Source organism: Corapipo altera, unplaced genomic scaffold (assembly GCF_003945725.1).
Source record: "Corapipo altera isolate COAL_440 unplaced genomic scaffold, ASM394572v1 23, whole genome shotgun sequence".
NCBI lineage: Eukaryota > Metazoa > Chordata > Aves > Passeriformes > Pipridae > Corapipo > Corapipo altera.
In genome coordinates, this window is record NW_020884878.1 from 2,262,952 (window position 1) to 2,279,841 (window position 16,890).

Here is a 16,890-nt window from a genome sequence, read left to right on the forward strand (position 1 = left end):
ACTCTGCTATATTAATTGGCTATAATGTCTCAACCATTAGACAACGTGTGGTTTGCTTCTACTGCTGAGCAAGAAGCTATGTCATACTGCTTGGTGTTCTTGACAGACTGCTGAGGGAACTCTACCCTGACCACTCTTCTGGTTATTAAATGTCAAGATGTGACAGGGTGCTAATACTCCAGAAAGATGATATCTTTATTGTTGTTTATTTCTTTTTCTAAATTATATGCTTGAAGGGGAAGAGAACAGACTTTTTTCTTCCCTGCTGTTCTTCAGGGGGAAAATACGACTTGACTGTCTAGTTAATTAAAACAACCTTGCTCGTTCATAAATCAACTGAATCGTTTTCCCCATTCCTAAGCTTGCGCTTGTATCAGGCTTCTTCAGATAATTCTTCTCTCAATTAAGCAACTTGGCAAACTGCCCATCCTCTCAGTATGTTCAAGATGGGCTTTCTGGGATGCTGACAGCCTTGTGACTGAGTTGTTTAATTCTTCCTTTGTGCTGCTTAACCAGCATGCTGAAAGCAGTGGCTTTAAACACGTACGGCTGTGTGCAGTGACCCCAGGCAAACTAATGAGAAATGGATGTAAGCATGTGAGACTAATGACGAGAACAAGGCGTGTAAGGAGCTGCAGAGCTCTCTCTCTTACTCTTCCTGTAGGTGCCTCGCACAAAGCTTGGTGACAACCTGCCCTAATGGGCTGTATTGTTTGCCTTGCCCTTTACGAGCTGGCCGGCAGCAAGCTCTGCTTCCAGATGCACCCTGACACGGATCATCTTACGTTGCTGTGGAGTCTGGGAGAAGGGACATCAAAAAGGCAGCCCTTCCTTATTTCTGAATATGTAGATGCTGCTGCCAAAGCTTCATTGCTGCAGTAAAAGGTTCATTTATGTGAATTTTTTCACCACACCCTTTTTCTTTTATTTGTCCTTTCTTCCTGTAGAAACTGGGCATTAACAAAACCGATCCCGCAGCTTTGACAAAGGAAGAAATAAATGCATTTGTGAGATTGGACATCGACCCAGGCACCATAACATGGCAAAGAGGTACGAGATACATTAAATGAAAGAATTGTTAAGAAACAAAACCATGTGTCAAAGGAGACATTTGCAAGTACAGCTGAAATTGTGTTTCCTGGAAAAATAGGAAAGAAGACAGGGCTGGCCTCTGGGATAGATGCCTGCAGCTGGGATCCCATTTCTAAAGGGTCTGACACAGGGGTTTGAATCTGCAGTGAAAGATTAAGACTTTGCTAATTGGTGTGAGTTTGTGTTTCTGGATTTATCAGTCACTGAGCGACTTGAATTTGGCAACTGTAGCCAACAGTCTTTTTACCTGACTGCTCTGTGAGAAAGGAGAGGGTTCTGGTCTGGGGTTAAACTCAGTTTTAATCTACCCACTTGCTCTGTTGGGGACTGACACCAAACAAAGGACAGATTTTTAAAAGGTTTTTAAAATACCTGAAGGTGACATCAATCTCTGGTCTGGCAGATTTAATATTTCACTAGCAAAAGAAATTTCAAAATGGACTTTTTTTCCTGAGCTAGACTCCAAGAGTATTGCTTTTTCTTCTTTTTATTAAAATACAGTGTGAAATGTATTATCCAAAATTTGCTTCATAACCTGTAATGAGGCTAAAGTAGTTTGCCTCATGGGACATACTTTACAAAATACTTAGAATATTCCAAGCAGATAGTAAGACACAGCAAATTTAAGCTGCTGTTTGATAGTTTGTGTTTCCAAGGCAATTTGAGTTAATGGAGCTACGTGAAACAATTCTCACTAAATGGTAGTGTCTGTTTTATCACTTAACTTATAAAATGATAATTTTATTTCCCTTTGGCTGTAGTAGTTTCCTGAATTCACACTGACTAATGATGGGGAAAAATCAATTTGAATAATACTAACAGCTCTGCTCTTCAGAGGAGCTTTGGTCTTGTGGTTAGTGCACACAAAGGGATTTAGACTCCCTCTGGATGCAGTGGCAGGGTCTGATGTGTCTCTGGCTGTCTTAACTTCGTTGCTGTTCAGTTTTGGGGAGGAATCATGTTGAGAAGCATTTGCCACTCTTCAGGAGGGGTTGGTATCTCAAACTGCTGTCCTCTCTTCATGGATGAACTGGCTGAGTGTTTCTCACAGGGCATAGATGTGACTTATGACTTGCAATGTGACATCTTATCTCTCTGCATTCCTTGCAGTACTGGATACAAATGACAGGTTCCTTAGGAAAATCACTATTGGACAGTCTCCAACAGAGAAAGGCTTCTCACGAACGGTAATTGCTCCCTTTCCTTGCATAAGTACTTTGAAAAATGTGTTCCTGAGGCAACTTTCTGTAAGTCTGGATATTTTCATCTTTTACCCGTATCTTGTTAAAGAGAAAGCAGAAAGTCCTTTAAACCAAGCAGTTAAATTTGCTATCAGTGCATATTTTATTGTCCTTTCCTGTTCTCTCATGAATATTGGTTTCCCAAACTGGGATGACTGCAGCCTTTCTAAAGATGACACATGGCAATGGCTCATCTTGATCACTGCAGATGCTTTGGGTGGGGTGTATCTGGCCAAAACTAGACTAGCTTGTCTAGATTCACTGTATAATCAATAGAGTAAAATAGACAATTGAGCTGTGACTCCCCTGAGTTGTGAATCCTTACTTACAGTTGCTTAAGTAACTGTCAGATTAATAGTTCAAATGAATTGTGCTTGGAAAAACCTCTTTCTATTAACTTGAAATGTCCTTAGGGTGCTTAGCTTCCCTAAGATGGAGGTGTCTGCATTATGTCGGATGAATTATACCCTTCATTTCCTATAGAATCTGGGGGGTTTGTTGGGATTTTTTGTCATTTACTGTATTGTTTAGTGATAATCAGATGAGTTAGTAAGCTCAGCCTTCAAAAATATAATTGTTAGTAATGTTAAGTGTTCTTACATGAATCACTAATGTGTGTGCCAGGAGAGACACATAATATCAACGGAAGAAATAGGTTTTACTTAATTTTGCAGAAAAAAGATCCAGTTTAAAACAGTCAAATTAAATTAATTGTGTTCTGAGAGCAATGCTTTGGATTTCTTGTATATTCGTATATCTGTTTGGGGTTTTTTCTCTTTTTTGTTACGATGGTGATGATTGGCCTTGTATCAAGAATTTACCGGAGGTAAGAATTGCTGCTGGGGAATCTTGATGAGTTCACATTCTTTATTGATCTCTTGCAGGCTCAGTTTGACATCACTGTGAGCAGTGAAATCATGGCAGTCCTAGCGCTGGCTGATGGGCTGGATGATATGAAAAAGCGATTCGGCAGAATGGTCGTAGCCTCCAGCAAGAAAGGACAGCCAGTTACAGCAGATGACCTTGTAAGAGTCATGCAGTTATTAAATGCTTCTTCCTACTGCTTCTGAAAGTCTTTGGATGGAAAAGCAGAAAGATGGTTCTGTGCAGAAAAGATCTGAACTTATAGAAGATCAAAGATGAAATCTCAGCCCCCGCAGTTAATGAAAGTTTTTTGCTTCAGTGTGGCTACCACCTTGTCCAGAGAGTGTGTGAGAGACCTGGGCAGGGACAAGGGTCCTGTGTGATGTCCTGTGATGTGCTGTGTGTCAGGTTGAAGCTGGCACCATAGGAATTACCAGGGAAATACGTGGTGGCTTCTATGCAAAAAGCGTGTTTCTGAATTGGAAGAACTCAAAATGCATCCTGCTGGCCATCCTGTTTCTCAGGCTCCCTGGAGTGAGGAAAACATTGAGCAGGAACAAAGCTTCGTGCAAACTTAATTACAAGATGGTGAAATACCTTGTTCTGGGAGGCTGTGAATGCTGTAAAAGCCAAAGCCTTTGCAAAAAAGTGTGTTCTCCATAGGGCAGCCTTTGATGAGAGACATAAATCCTTTATTTCCACTGCACGAAACGCCGAATGTCACAGCACTGGTGATGCCTGTTACCAGTGTGTGAAGCAGTCCTAGGCAGCAGTTGTAAGCTGCAGCACTGTCTTGCAGCTGCCCATACAATAATTATAGTACAGTTCTTGGCATGTTTGTGGAGCATGTCCACTAGCACTCTCCTGAATGGTGCTTCACCGAGGTTTCAGGGGAGTGCCCTGTGCCCCAGACACTTCTTCCAATGAACATTTTGAAGATGGCAACCCTGTTTGGAGAAGGGAAGGGGGTTTGAGTCCTCTGTGTGAACTGTGCCCCGCCATTTGGCCTCAAGACAGAGAACAGGCTCAGGACTGTTGGACTGATCAATAGAGATATACAGTATTAGTGCTTAGAGCTCTCCTGTATAGCAGATATTTCACACCCTGCTTTGCAAGAGACAAGGGTATTACAAATTTGCATGATGGGGTGTTAATGAGGTTTGTGCTGCATTTTCTGAATGAACATTTCCAGTGAGAGAGAAGAATCCAGAGGGTGGGTATCCTGACTTGTGTTTCCAGCAAGGTGGACACAGCACTAAAGCTTACCCAGCTCTTACTGTCTTGCTGTGGGATTTTTTTTTCTTGTGTTTTAAGGGGTTTTGTTTCTTTGTTTTACTTCCTCCCGGGATAAAGCTAAGAAACAGCAGATCTGTGGCCTGACTCTTGTCTTGCAGGAAAAGGGCTAGGCTGGGAACCATTTATCTGTAAATCCCTATGTAATACATTTGTTGGGAATGAAGGAGGGTATGTGCCAAAGTTCTATAGGCAGCTTTGAGATTTTAGTTCCTACATCTAGCATGCTACCAGTTTAACCTTAAGTACCCAAGTTAAACCCTTTTTCTGGAAAACAGGAGTCTCCTACTGCCCATCAGCAGTGGAGGCAGATGGTGCATTGGGTTGGGAGTTGCTTTGAGTTTTCTGTAGAATCCAGTGATAGAAGTTTTTCATCTCAAGATTTCATTTTTTTTACTCTTTTTTTTAATCTAACTATGTTTAATTTTTGTCCATTGAAACTGCAGAACGGGGGTGGTGTCAGACCTGTCCAACAGGTTCTCTTGTGTGTTATATGTTTGCACTGATGGCAGCCAGTGGCTCATGTCGTTAGGGCCGTGTTAAGTGCTCCTTATGCAAGCAGAAATGTGGTGATTGCAGAGACCAGCCTGGGTCCTTCTGCTGTGATAAAACCAATGTCATGAGTGTGCTACCAGGAAGTGCAAAAAGATCTGGGAAGAAGCGTGGAATTGAAAACTGACAACAGGTTTTTAGAGATGGGATGCATTGAAGTGCTGCTGAGTGACACAGGCCTGAAATGTCGCCATGGAAATCTTGCTCTGTAGTTTTCATTATTCTGGAGATGACTGAAGTTTAAAGCTTATCCATTAAATGTTAAATAAGCTTTCATGTGGCAAGATTGAAACTAATGAAACAAAGCGCGGAATGTCTTATAAAAAAATAATCTTTCCTGTAATTGAGTGCTGCAATCCACTTGAAATTGAAAGAAAAGAAAAAGAGATCATGGTTCAAGGTTTTCATAACCGCTGTGAACGATTGGATCAGGACTCGTGACAGCAATTTTAGTTACTTTTGCAAGTGCTGGGTAACAGCTGGTTTGATTTCCACTGGACTGTGTCAGTCACAAAGGTGACTACACCCTCATTTTTGTCTTCTCAAAGCATATGGGGATGAAATCATAATCTCTCACTGGAATCAGAGTTCATCAGGGTACGTGGCTGCACCTCAGAGGAAACCTGGGCTCCACTATTTGCTTTTTGTGTCTGCCTGGTTGTTCTCATGAGCACAAAGGTTCACTTTAAAAGTTATTTTTGCACAGGAGACTTGAGCAGGATGTAGCAGCTTGTTATGACATTTTAAGGCCAGTTTGTAGAGCTGAGGAGCTGAGTTGCTAAAAAGAAGAAGGAAAAAAGTCCAAGAAAAATCTGCCTTCAAAACCCAAGAACATTGCTTTGTGCCACTGAATGGGCTACAGTAAACCATATGTACTGAAAAGTTACTCTCTCACTGGTCTTATTTACTAACCTTGCCATAGCACTGAAACAGCAGGTAATTGTTCTTTATGCCTTTGCTACAAAGGGATGGCCCAGCAAGGTCACAGCCCCCACCAGAAATCACAGATCCTCTTACAGGAATGTCAAGGTCGTTCTCCTGCCTTGCCCTGACTAGAGGTTGTTCTGGTTCTGATCCTGAAAGCCCACCAGGACAAAAGCAGAGCCTTGACACAACATAGGAACAGTCTCAAGGTCTCGGTACATGTGGAAACTGATTGTCCGTTTTTATTTTAGGGAGTGACTGGAGCTCTGGCTGTCTTGATGAAAGATGCTATTAAGCCAAACCTCATGCAGACTCTAGAGGTGAGCACAGATGATTTGCTGTAAGTGCATTCTCAGAGCCAAGAAACAACTGGTTTATTTCATTCATCACAATCAGCGTGGGCCTACTTAGCTTAGAGTTGGAGGTTTACTGTGGTTTCCTGTCTAAGGCTCAGGGCTAGGGGGGGAAGGCTGACTTCCTTCTGCCCTTGGCATGTGGGATGACCCTGAGGAAATGCACTAAACTTTGCTGTGTCTTTGTTCTGTTGTCTTTAATGTCAGGAAGTGCTTGGGGAATTTAAATGGTGTGGATGAAGGAGAATGACAAAGATTGTAAATTCAAAGTTGCTAGGATTTAACCATCCTTTTCCTAAGCGGATTAATACCTCCACTTGTGCAGATTATAATAATCCTGTTTGCCCTGTAGTCCTTATTGCTGATAACAAATGTCTGATCAGAAGGCTTTAAGATCTGTTTTCTAAAAATGTTTTTCTTTACCTTCAGGTACCTCAGTACTTAGCTCCTGAGATGCTGGAGATTTGTGAAATTGTACTCTGATTTTTCTCTTTCTCTCTCTCCCACATCCCCCCTTTTCTAGGGAACACCAGTGTTTGTTCATGCTGGACCTTTTGCCAATATTGCACATGGGAATTCCTCTGTGTTGGCAGACAAAATAGCACTGAAGCTTGTGGGTAAAGATGGTTTTGTTGGTAAGTGCAAGGAGTGTGGGGTATTTTCTTTGCCATTTGTTTGCTTTGGAGGGAGGGATCTGCCTTTTCTTATCAGGAGCATCTTAGGGCTTTTTTTTTTGTCTTGGAAGAAGCTTCTGATTTATGTAATCAGAGCATGATTTTTCCATCCAGCAACCTTTCACAAGCTTCTTTTCTTTTATTTCCTACTCCAGTTACAGAAGCAGGATTCGGTGCAGACATAGGCATGGAGAAATTCTTTGATATTAAGTGCCGCTACTCTGGTCTCCGGCCTCACGTGGTGGTGTTGGTTGCTACTGTCCGAGCTCTGAAAATGCATGGAGGAGGGCCTACAGTAAGTACTGGGGAAGGTTTTCCATAGACCTGAGGGGCTGTTCCTGTCGTTCTGATCCAGTCACTTAAAGCCCCGTAGAGTTCGATCCACTTGAAATTGTCTTGAGATTCAAGTTGTAAAAGGAATCAATGTGTTTCTGCAGCGGCTTCACTGCAGTATATTACAGGTTCATACCTGCTTGTTTTGTTTGCCTGTGTGCTGGGGCACTTGTGAAAGTCCCAGAGTCAGTCATCTATTTTATCTGGAGTGCATCCCTCAGTCTTTTATTCTTCCATTGATTTTTTTCTTACCAAAAAAAAAAAAAGGATCAGCATGGAGTAGAATGTTGTATCTTGATGCCACTTAATATGAATCAATCATATGAATCCATGACATGATAGATATCATGGATGAAAATCTTATGGGACTCCGTTTTTTTTTCCTTTTTTTCTCCAGGTCACTGCTGGGGTACCTTTACCGAAGGAATACACAGAAGAGGTAATCTCAAGGTGTTGTGACAGTTGACCAGCTAATTGTGGTCATGACATCAAGATGTCATGCAGTGCATGCCTGGGTTACTAGTGTGTCGTTTCTTTAGCTGCCATGGAAATGCTTCCTCATACAAGCTGTAATGTTATTTTTTTTTTAATGATGTTACTTTGGCTCTGCTCTTTCAAATATTTATTATACCTGATCTAGCCAGTGCTCAGAGCCTTATTGTTTCTCCTTAACTCATGCAATTGTCTGTGTGCTCCATTTTTCATAGTAATATCTACTCTGTGTCCCCAGCCTTCTCAATATGGAGTAATTGCTTGGCTGAAACATTGTCTGAAAATATTCAGAGTACCTCTCTAATTATGCTCTGTAGTTTTTGGTTTTATCCCCCCCCACACCTTTGCAAGCAAGAGAGGAAAATGAACTGAAGTCTCACCTTCTGTCTTTGTGCTTTTAATGGTTGTGTACACTTGGATAATTGGTCTGGCTTTCTTTACACTGCTGCAGCTTTTTTACTCATGGAGGTTCTGCATGGATTATTCTTTGCATAGGAAGGGATGAAATGTCTGAATTTCCAGGAATAGTTCTCAGATGCTGAAAAATGTAAATACATGTAAACTGAAAGCTGTTGCCACAGACTTCAAAAGGGTGTAATGAAATTCACTGCTGGTGATATTTAATACATAAAGAGGAATGTGTCAGAGAGGAGACTGAGGCTTTACTGTGGGGAGTTAATGGGAACAGGTATTAACTTACTAAGTATAACAAAAAGTGGTTTCTCTTACCTTGGCTTGACAGCTGAAACCAGTGATTATTAGAAGTACTAATTCTTTTTCCTGTCTCTATCAGGATCATGCAGTGGGTCTGGACTGTTCAGAAAGCACCACTGGGTGCTTGCCTTTGTGGTTTCATTCCTATTTTGACATTTTTAGCATTAGCCGTGGATGTAGTGGATTTGGAATAAAAGTTCCACTGCCCCTGATAAAACACACTTCCTGCTTGCTGTCTTCTTTACAGAACCTTCAACTGTTGGCAAAGGGCTGCAGTAATCTAAACAAGCAAATCCAAAATGCACGGCTGTTTGGTGTCCCAGTAGTTGTGGCTGTCAATGCTTTCAAGTAAGTGAGCTGGGACTTGGAAGTGAGGCATGGGTATAAAATTGTGGCATTTTGTATGTTATGTTTAGCACAAACTCCTGTTTTCAGTTCTGTTGATGTATTGTTTGCAGCATCTTGCATTGTTGGAAGATACTGAATAAGTGGGGGAGGAGCTCTGCTTAGTCATTTCAAATGTACTCCTTTACTTTGAATTAGCCTAGGATTTTATGGCTAGTATCTGCCATCACTTACACCCTGACTGGCCAAATTATTATGGATAGATGTGCCTGTGACAGTGTGGAATCTAAGCTCATAATAGGTGGTGAGGTACCTGTGTTGTTGACCACACTGTGTTCAGTGATTGGCTGTGTGGAATAATTGTGCCCTGCTAAGGAGCATTTTGGGCTCTGCACGTTGAACTGCACAGGAAATAGAACCTCTGTGTGGTCATGTTACGAGAGCAGAAGGCCTTTGAGCTGAGGTGCTAAAGCTGATGCCAGCTGAAGGGGAGTAGCCAGCTAAGGTTCTTCATGTGAAGTAAATGCATATTGCCCGACCTGGAGGAATGTTGGCTTTTAGCTTGTTGTGTGCCCATGATACAGCACACCTGAGCATCTCTAAATCTGCAGTACTAACACCTTTTTGAGTTTGCTTGTGAAAACTGGAAAGCAGAACAGAAATGGCAGAAGGTCTGGAATGCTGCTCTGTCAGAAGTCATGGATCTCTGCACGTAGTTCCAGAGCTACTTGTCACTGTGTGTTCCTCCATGGATTAGCCGCCTTCACCAAGGTAGAGAAGACTGTGATGGATAGCCCATGAGCAGCTGCCTGATGGCAGGGTTCTGTGATTTCTTTGGACAGGTTTTGGATCTTGTCAGGAACAAACAGTTAACTTACTGTGTGTGCATTCTGGTACAAACATGCAGATTTTTCTCCTTACAGGACGGATACAAAGGCTGAACTGGCCCTTGTGGTACAGAAGGCGAAGGAGGCAGGAGCATTTGATGCTGTAGAGTGCACTCACTGGGCAGAGGGAGGGAAAGGAGCGCTGGCACTGGCCCAAGCTGTTCAGAAAGCATCCCAGGCACCCAGCAACTTCAGGTTCCTCTATAACTTGGAGGTAGGAGCTTGCAGGATTACAGAGAGTTATTTCTTGTTGTGTTGACGAACCAGTGAAATATTGAAACCTGTGAAAACCCTCAAATTACTGTATAGCTTTGTTCTACAGCAAGTGGGATAAAGTCTGACGTCTGCAGTTGGGCACTGCACAACACATATAAGGGGTGTGAAGCTGCTGTGATGCTGCAGGTCTTTGTAGTTTGGCCACACTGACTTGCCTGTATTTTTTTTTTCCTAGCTCCCTGTTGTAGATAAGATCAGGCTTATTGCCCAGCAGGTCTATGGGGCAAGAGACATTGAGCTACTTGAAGAAGCACAGGAGAAAGTCACCATCTACACTAAGCAAGTGAGTTTTCCACAGCATCTGATAGTGGTGCTTTCTGGCTGCTGTGTTGCTTTTACTCTTCTCTAGCATGACATCCTTGTGATTTTACCTGCTTCTGCATTGTTGAAGGTCTGTGAAGAGAAGACAGTGTGTGAACTGGCCATTTGCTGGTTACAGGGTGCTCAAATAATTTTGCTTTTGCAGTTCATTTACTACTGCCTTATATAGTTTCTTGCTTTCATGCTTCTTGTGTATTCCTTTACAAGCCTATCAAAACCCCATAGGAATGTAATTGCCACTTCCTCATGAGCTGCAATTATATTGACCAAACATTTCTAATTAACTGACCTCAGCTGAACAAAACCTTAACTCTGAGCCATTTAATGTTTTGGGAAGAGAGTAGAAAGTATGTTGACTATTGAGATTGTATATCTAACACTTCTATAGTGTTTTCCTCACTGGATATGCTGGGGGCCATGGTGGTTCTTTCTTTAGTACTTAGTGGGGGACACAGACTTTGACAGAGAAGGAATGGGAATGCAGAATGGTCAGTGGATCTGACAGGCTGTGGGTGAAGCAGTTGGTGAGGAGTGAAATGTCCTGATAAAATGTCTGACGTCTGCAGAGAATGGCAGAATAGAGCAATTACATTTGGATACAGGAAAAGTTACTGTTTTTTTCCCACTAATTTCTCTTCTTTTCTCTCTCTTTTCCCAGGGGTTTGGAAACCTGCCAATCTGCATGGCTAAAACTCACTTATCGTTGTCTCATGACCCTGAACAAAAAGGAGCACCTACGGGTTTTGTTCTGCCGATCCGAGACATTCGGGCCAGTGTTGGAGCTGGATTCCTGTATCCACTGGTGGGAACGGTATGTGATTGGGTGAACCCTCAACTGGGGTGAGGGGAAAAACTTGATTCCAGTAATCAGTTACTCTTAAGTATCTTAAATTAGGAGAGTCCTTTTCACTTATAGTTGGTGTTTTAGCAGTCCAGTGTATTAGGTGCCTTAAGTTTTTTTCCCCTGGTGTATCCCTCAGGTCCCACATCTCTCTCTTTGTAGATTTTGAGAAGAGAATGAACTCTGTAATTAGTGAATTCTAGGAACAGCATCTGGCAGAGGGCATGGGAAAAATCCTTGGCCCACCTGATTGCCACTGGACTTTGCATTCCTGATGAAAGCACTTTGTGGTACTGCAGGTGAGCTCTGCGTGCACCTGTGGATCAGGGCAGAACAAGGCAACTCCTCCAAAGCTTTCAAAGCAAACAGCTTTGGATGAGACACCTCCAAAGAGAAGCTGACCTGTGCTATTAATCATTTATCAGGCTCCCCTCCCATTTGGTTCTCATGGTTTTGCTGACCATCTGTTTGCTGTTCAGCATGAATTCCAACAATTCATTTCACTGTGCCCTTGAGTTTTTAGTTTCTGTTCTTTGACGTGATTGGCATAATGTCAGCTGAGAGGGGAGACAGTAGCAACAATGGAAACAGGATCCTGGAACAGCTTTGATATAGCAGAAAGAGGAGCCACCTGCAAAATGAACTCAAGTTCAGGTTTGCATCCATAGACAAAAACATTAGGATGAAAGGATCTGCTGGAAATCTTACCTGGGGAATCTCTTCTGGCAGATGTTAAGTAACTAATGAGAGTATTTTAGGGGATGAGGCAGTTGGAGCAAGCAGCTCTGCCTTTTTGTTGTTTTTTGGGCCTGAAGCTTTTTCTGAAGTCCTAATGGCAACATATTTATTATAATAGACTTCCAAAAGCATTAGGGGTGCATGACTCAGATGATGAAATTTGCTGATTTAAGAGTTGGAGCCGCTCTTCCTTCAAATGCTTGCTAGAGCCAAATATTGGGTACCTTTTCTTTTAATTCCTTAATAATGGTAGGTTTCCAGATTACCCAACATAAATACAATAACCTCATCCTGATGGAAGTCTGGCTCATCCATATTCTAAAGACTAATGTGTGTTTTGGGATAGAATGAAAGATAGCATGCTTTTTACTGTTATAAATGGCATTTTTTGCAAGCCAAGATTTAATCCAAACAATGATTTATTTTTATTATTTATTACATAAGCATTGGAGAAGGAAAGGGTAGACTGCATTAATGAGCTACACAAGAGAGAGATGGTTTTAGACATTAAACCCAACATTTTGGCTCTTTTTCTGATGTCTTCAGTTTCTATGGAGTTGGACTTCTTCCTTTCTGCTCCTTTCCCAGTTTCCTAATGTTTTCTTGGCTATGTGGTAAATCATGATGTTAATTCTGCTAGAGTTAACAGTAGGTCTTCTGGTTAGGAATATGATCACTCTTCTGTGGTGTCTACAAACCCAGGGAATGGATGTCCTCTCAAGAAGCAATCTAGAGCATTTTGAATCAGATCACTATTTTAAACCCATTCAGCAGGGGATGTGTTAGCCTCAGAGTAAATTTTTGGCAGCAGCCATTGAACTGAGAGCTGAAAATGCAACAAATATGTAGCTCTGTGCAGAAGCTTTTGGGGTAAATATGAGGTGAAATTAATCACCAGTGTGTGCATACTCTTGTTATCTGAAGTCATCACAAAGGATGTCACATTTTATTTTTTTTTCCCAGGTTCTGAGTTTTTGGGGTTTTTTCCTTTCTGGCTCAGAATGTCCTTCAATGAAGTACTTTGAGATTTTAAAGTAAATATAATTTCAAAGGTTATCTAGATTTGAAGTGAAAATAAAATAAATCATTGGACTCAGATTTGTTGGGCTTTTTTTCTGGTGCTGCTGCTGAATTGAAGTCAAATCCTCTATTCGACTATTTTTTTTTAGTTTCTAAATGGCAATTTTTTTGTAAGTTACACAAAAGCAATAAATAATACATGTTTAGTTGGTATTAGTTTTATTTGCAATCTTGCAAGGGGTTTGATGATAGTCATGTGGGCTAATTTTTCATGTAAGTAAATAGTGTGAATTCTTTTTGAGCACATGTGGTATTAAAGGGGATGAGGATAATGGAGGAGAAGTTCATTAGTTCAGCTTTGAAAATAACTGAGTGCATTAAGCATTGTAGATACTTGTACAGAAAATTAGTAGCCTGGTTGGAAATTACTCTGTACTGCATGAAAATCTGGGGTTTAAGCAGACTGCCTTTAAGTAAGCAGAGTAGCCACTGTGGATGAAAAGAAAGGAGGAAAGATTGACTGTTCATTTCAAAATAGAAAGTGCAAGAAATGGCAAAGTCAGGCACATCTACAGCACCTCCTACTCTGTTGAATGTCACTCTCTCAGCTCCTGCTGTGGCCCTCTGAATCTGGAGGTGGAGAGCTGCAAAGCTCCATGACTCTTCAGTGATACATAAATAAATAGGAAATTTCTTGCTCTGCATGACCAGATACTGGCAGGTGAGAACAGGAAAACCCCTCCGGGCACTTTGAACCTCTTAACACCTTCCTGAGAGGTTCTTGAGGGCAAAATATTCATACAGCTAAGCACAAAAATGAGGACTGAGGGTCCTCTCTGTGGCCCCCCTAGTCTCTGTCTGGGAAGGCAGTGGCTCTGACAAAAAGCTGGTGCAGCCCTAGAATTCATTAGAAAGAGGAGACCTGAAGTGAGTTTTGCCTTTGCATAAGCCATGAAAGACCTGCAGTGGTGCTGGACCTGTGGGACTGGAGTTAGCACTTGTCAACAGCTTAGGAAAAAGGGCTGGAACTCCAAAAGCTCCCCAGACAGTTTTGAGAACAGCAGAAAAAGCCTCACCAGCAGAGCTTTGCCTCCTTGCTGCTTAGCTTATGATCAAAAGGAAGATGGGGAGGTAATTTGATTAGCGTGCAAAATACTTGCTCAGGGAGAAAATACCAGGTTGCCAAAGAGATCTTTAATCTAATGGAGACAGGCATAACAATACTGACTGTGAAAGCTGAGGCTGGGTGATGCAGATAGAAAATGAGACCTTTCAAGGTCTCCCTTTTTTATTACAGCAGTTAATGACCACTGACACAAACTACCAAACATGGGCACAAGTTGTCCACTTTTGTAGAGCATCCATGTCTAGCCTGTGTGTGCTGCTGGGCTAAATGCTGAGTTAGGGAAGGGGAAATGTTCTCAGCTGCATGAATAAATCAGGCCAAGTGTAGTTCCTGCCAGCCTTGCATTCTGCATCCCTGAAACTGGGTGCTCGGCAGTGGGACAAGCAGAGAGGACTGGCCTGAGGCAGGCCTGGTGCTGGCAGCTGCTCTGTGAGCTCTGCCACTGCACAGCCCTCCTGAAAATGTTCCAGTCAGGAGAACAGACCTCTTCATCTCTTCCTAAGCTTTATCCCAGTTTAGAAAAAATAAAACAACCCCCAAACTGATTCAACTCTCAACAGTAATTATTCCTGATTATTTAACACTTCTAGTTCTAGACTCTTTAAAAGTTGTAATCACATCAGACTTTACAGTCAGCAAAGTTGTATTAAAACTTTGGTACTTTGTATTATGTATCCTCACTTTAGTACCCAGAAAACTGCCACAAGTAATTATCTCACCACAGCAAAGTCCATGAATGCTCCTCTAACAGTGACCTGGTCAGCTGGTTATCAAAGTACTTTGCCAAATCTTGGGCTCAGTCACTGGCAGCTGCAGAAACCAAACTGAATCCTCATCATAACAAGGAAAAACCTCAGATCTATCTACTCATCCAGGAGTTCCTGGTTCTCACAGTGTGCTGCAAAAGGGTCCATGACCAGCATCCTGCTGGTCTGTTCATGTGCAAAGCTGTTGCCATCATAGTCTTCAGTATCTTGTGCACAAAATGATGCTGCTGGCATTTTAACATTCTCTTTCTTCTTGTCCAGATGAGCACTATGCCAGGACTTCCTACAAGACCCTGTTTCTATGATATAGACTTGGACCCAGTGTCGGGAGGAGTAAATGGGCTCTTCTGAAAGGAATAATTAACCAAAGGTAGGTGCCTTCTTGAAGGCTTTCAATATTTGGACTTTATTTCTCATCTTGAGATAATGGAGTTAAGCCAATCCCATATTATGCCATATGTCTCCAAATGACATTTGATTATAATTCAGCCTGAAAGTTGCCTGCAGTAGTATATAATAGTAATTAAATTTATTTTTGTTTTTAGCTCCCAGAAGAACACCTGATGAATCATGTAAATGGAACTTGTGCCCTGATCTTTTTTTTAAGTCAGAACAAGATATGACTGAGAATGTAGTGAAAGAACTGACTGGAAGGAGGAGTGCTGAAGAATCGACCACTAACTCTTAATCTGTAATAATTTTTGTACTGCTGCATTCCAAGCTAGTCCACACTGAGCATATAAACTGTACTTCCTCTACAGACCTCCCGCTTCTAAATTGTAGCTGAAGCAGAATACAGAAGCTTGGGTTTAGTGACCTCTTTTGATTCAGTGACATGATTTTAATAATTAAAAATCCTAAAGCTGGAGCTCTTTGAAACAGTCTTGGGACTTAATTGTCTTAACCATAGGGGTTTTGTAGCATATATTATCTTTGAAAGCCTTGTACACTGCCGTTTCCCACTTGCCATCCTGAGTTCTCTGTTCCACTTCTCGCACTGAGGGGGGAACCGCTGTGCTCTGAAACTGCGCCAATGTCATTTAAAAGAGGGAGCAGGGAGGAATCCCCTTCGCTCCTCATCTCTCTCCAGAAGTGCTTGCCCTGCCTTCTGCTATGAATCATTCCTGCAGGCACCTGAGCCACGTCAGATTTCCCTGTTAGAAAGCCCAGCTGTGACTACTATATTTTACTGCTAATGGAATGAAACCTCTGGAGAGGTGAAGGGACTGGATCTCTGGCCCATAACTGTGGCTGTACCAACTGTGTCTTTTGCCTCATTTTATACTCAACAATAAGTGCAGTTACACCATTGATAAGCCTTTTTTCCAAAGGTACCTTTTTGGTGAAGAGAGACAACGCAAATAGTGATCAAGTGAGTGGTAGCAGGTTTTGTCCACAGGCCAAAAATCATTTTGTAACATGAAGATAGTGTTGCTACCAATTTTTTTAAACTAATACGAATAAACTGGCAAATACTTCAACTTTTTGGGTTTTAATGTATGCATTGAGATTAGTGAATTAGAACTTATTTCTGTGATTAACTGCACAGAAGCAGCAATCCTTGTATTGACAAGTAGGAGTGATTATTGCAGTAATAATTGCCTGCAATGCACCAGGGGGTGTGTGTGCATTTAATCTGGTTTCCTTCCCTAGATGATGTATGTCATCTGTAGGAAATAAACTACCTGAATTATTCGGTGAATTTGATGTACTTGCAGCTGACTGCAGAATATCTGAATTAAAACTTGTGAGGCCCATCTGCTTGTATCAGAAGTGAATCTAAAAACATTCTGATTTTGGTGAGAACTGGGAGGATCAGGATGTAGGTGTGCACCAATGCAGGGGAGCATCTGTAGTACACAGGTATTGTGTGTGTGTGTGTTTGTGTGTGTGTATATATATATGGAGAGAGAGATTATATCTCTTCAGTTATTCAGGAGGAGAGAATAATTATACAGAAGTTACCTGGTTGTGACACAGGCAGACAGAACAGTTTAAATAGCATTTGAGATGCATTCACAGCATTCTAAAATCTTC

The 16,890-nt window shown here is 41.8% G+C and overlaps 1 protein-coding gene across 2 annotated transcripts in view; it reads left to right on the forward strand.

The window, feature by feature from the left end:
* The window catches only part of MTHFD1 (methylenetetrahydrofolate dehydrogenase, cyclohydrolase and formyltetrahydrofolate synthetase 1), a 41,667-nt gene extending 25,333 nt beyond the window's left edge, over positions 1 to 16,334 (forward strand). For both annotated transcript variants that reach the window (XM_027637738.1, XM_027637737.1), the window contains exons 16-28: positions 948 to 1,050; positions 2,203 to 2,279; positions 3,218 to 3,358; positions 6,218 to 6,286; positions 6,843 to 6,954; positions 7,149 to 7,288; positions 7,724 to 7,765; positions 8,780 to 8,880; positions 9,801 to 9,978; positions 10,216 to 10,323; positions 11,020 to 11,172; positions 15,115 to 15,223; positions 15,399 to 16,334. In XM_027637738.1, coding sequence (XP_027493539.1) covers positions 948 to 1,050; positions 2,203 to 2,279; positions 3,218 to 3,358; positions 6,218 to 6,286; positions 6,843 to 6,954; positions 7,149 to 7,288; positions 7,724 to 7,765; positions 8,780 to 8,880; positions 9,801 to 9,978; positions 10,216 to 10,323; positions 11,020 to 11,172; positions 15,115 to 15,204 — 1,314 coding nt within the window. In that variant the 3' untranslated portion in view covers positions 15,205 to 15,223; positions 15,399 to 16,334. The remainder of the gene's footprint in view (positions 1 to 947; positions 1,051 to 2,202; positions 2,280 to 3,217; positions 3,359 to 6,217; positions 6,287 to 6,842; positions 6,955 to 7,148; positions 7,289 to 7,723; positions 7,766 to 8,779; positions 8,881 to 9,800; positions 9,979 to 10,215; positions 10,324 to 11,019; positions 11,173 to 15,114; positions 15,224 to 15,398) is intronic.
* Positions 16,335 to 16,890: the final 556 nt, after the last annotated feature.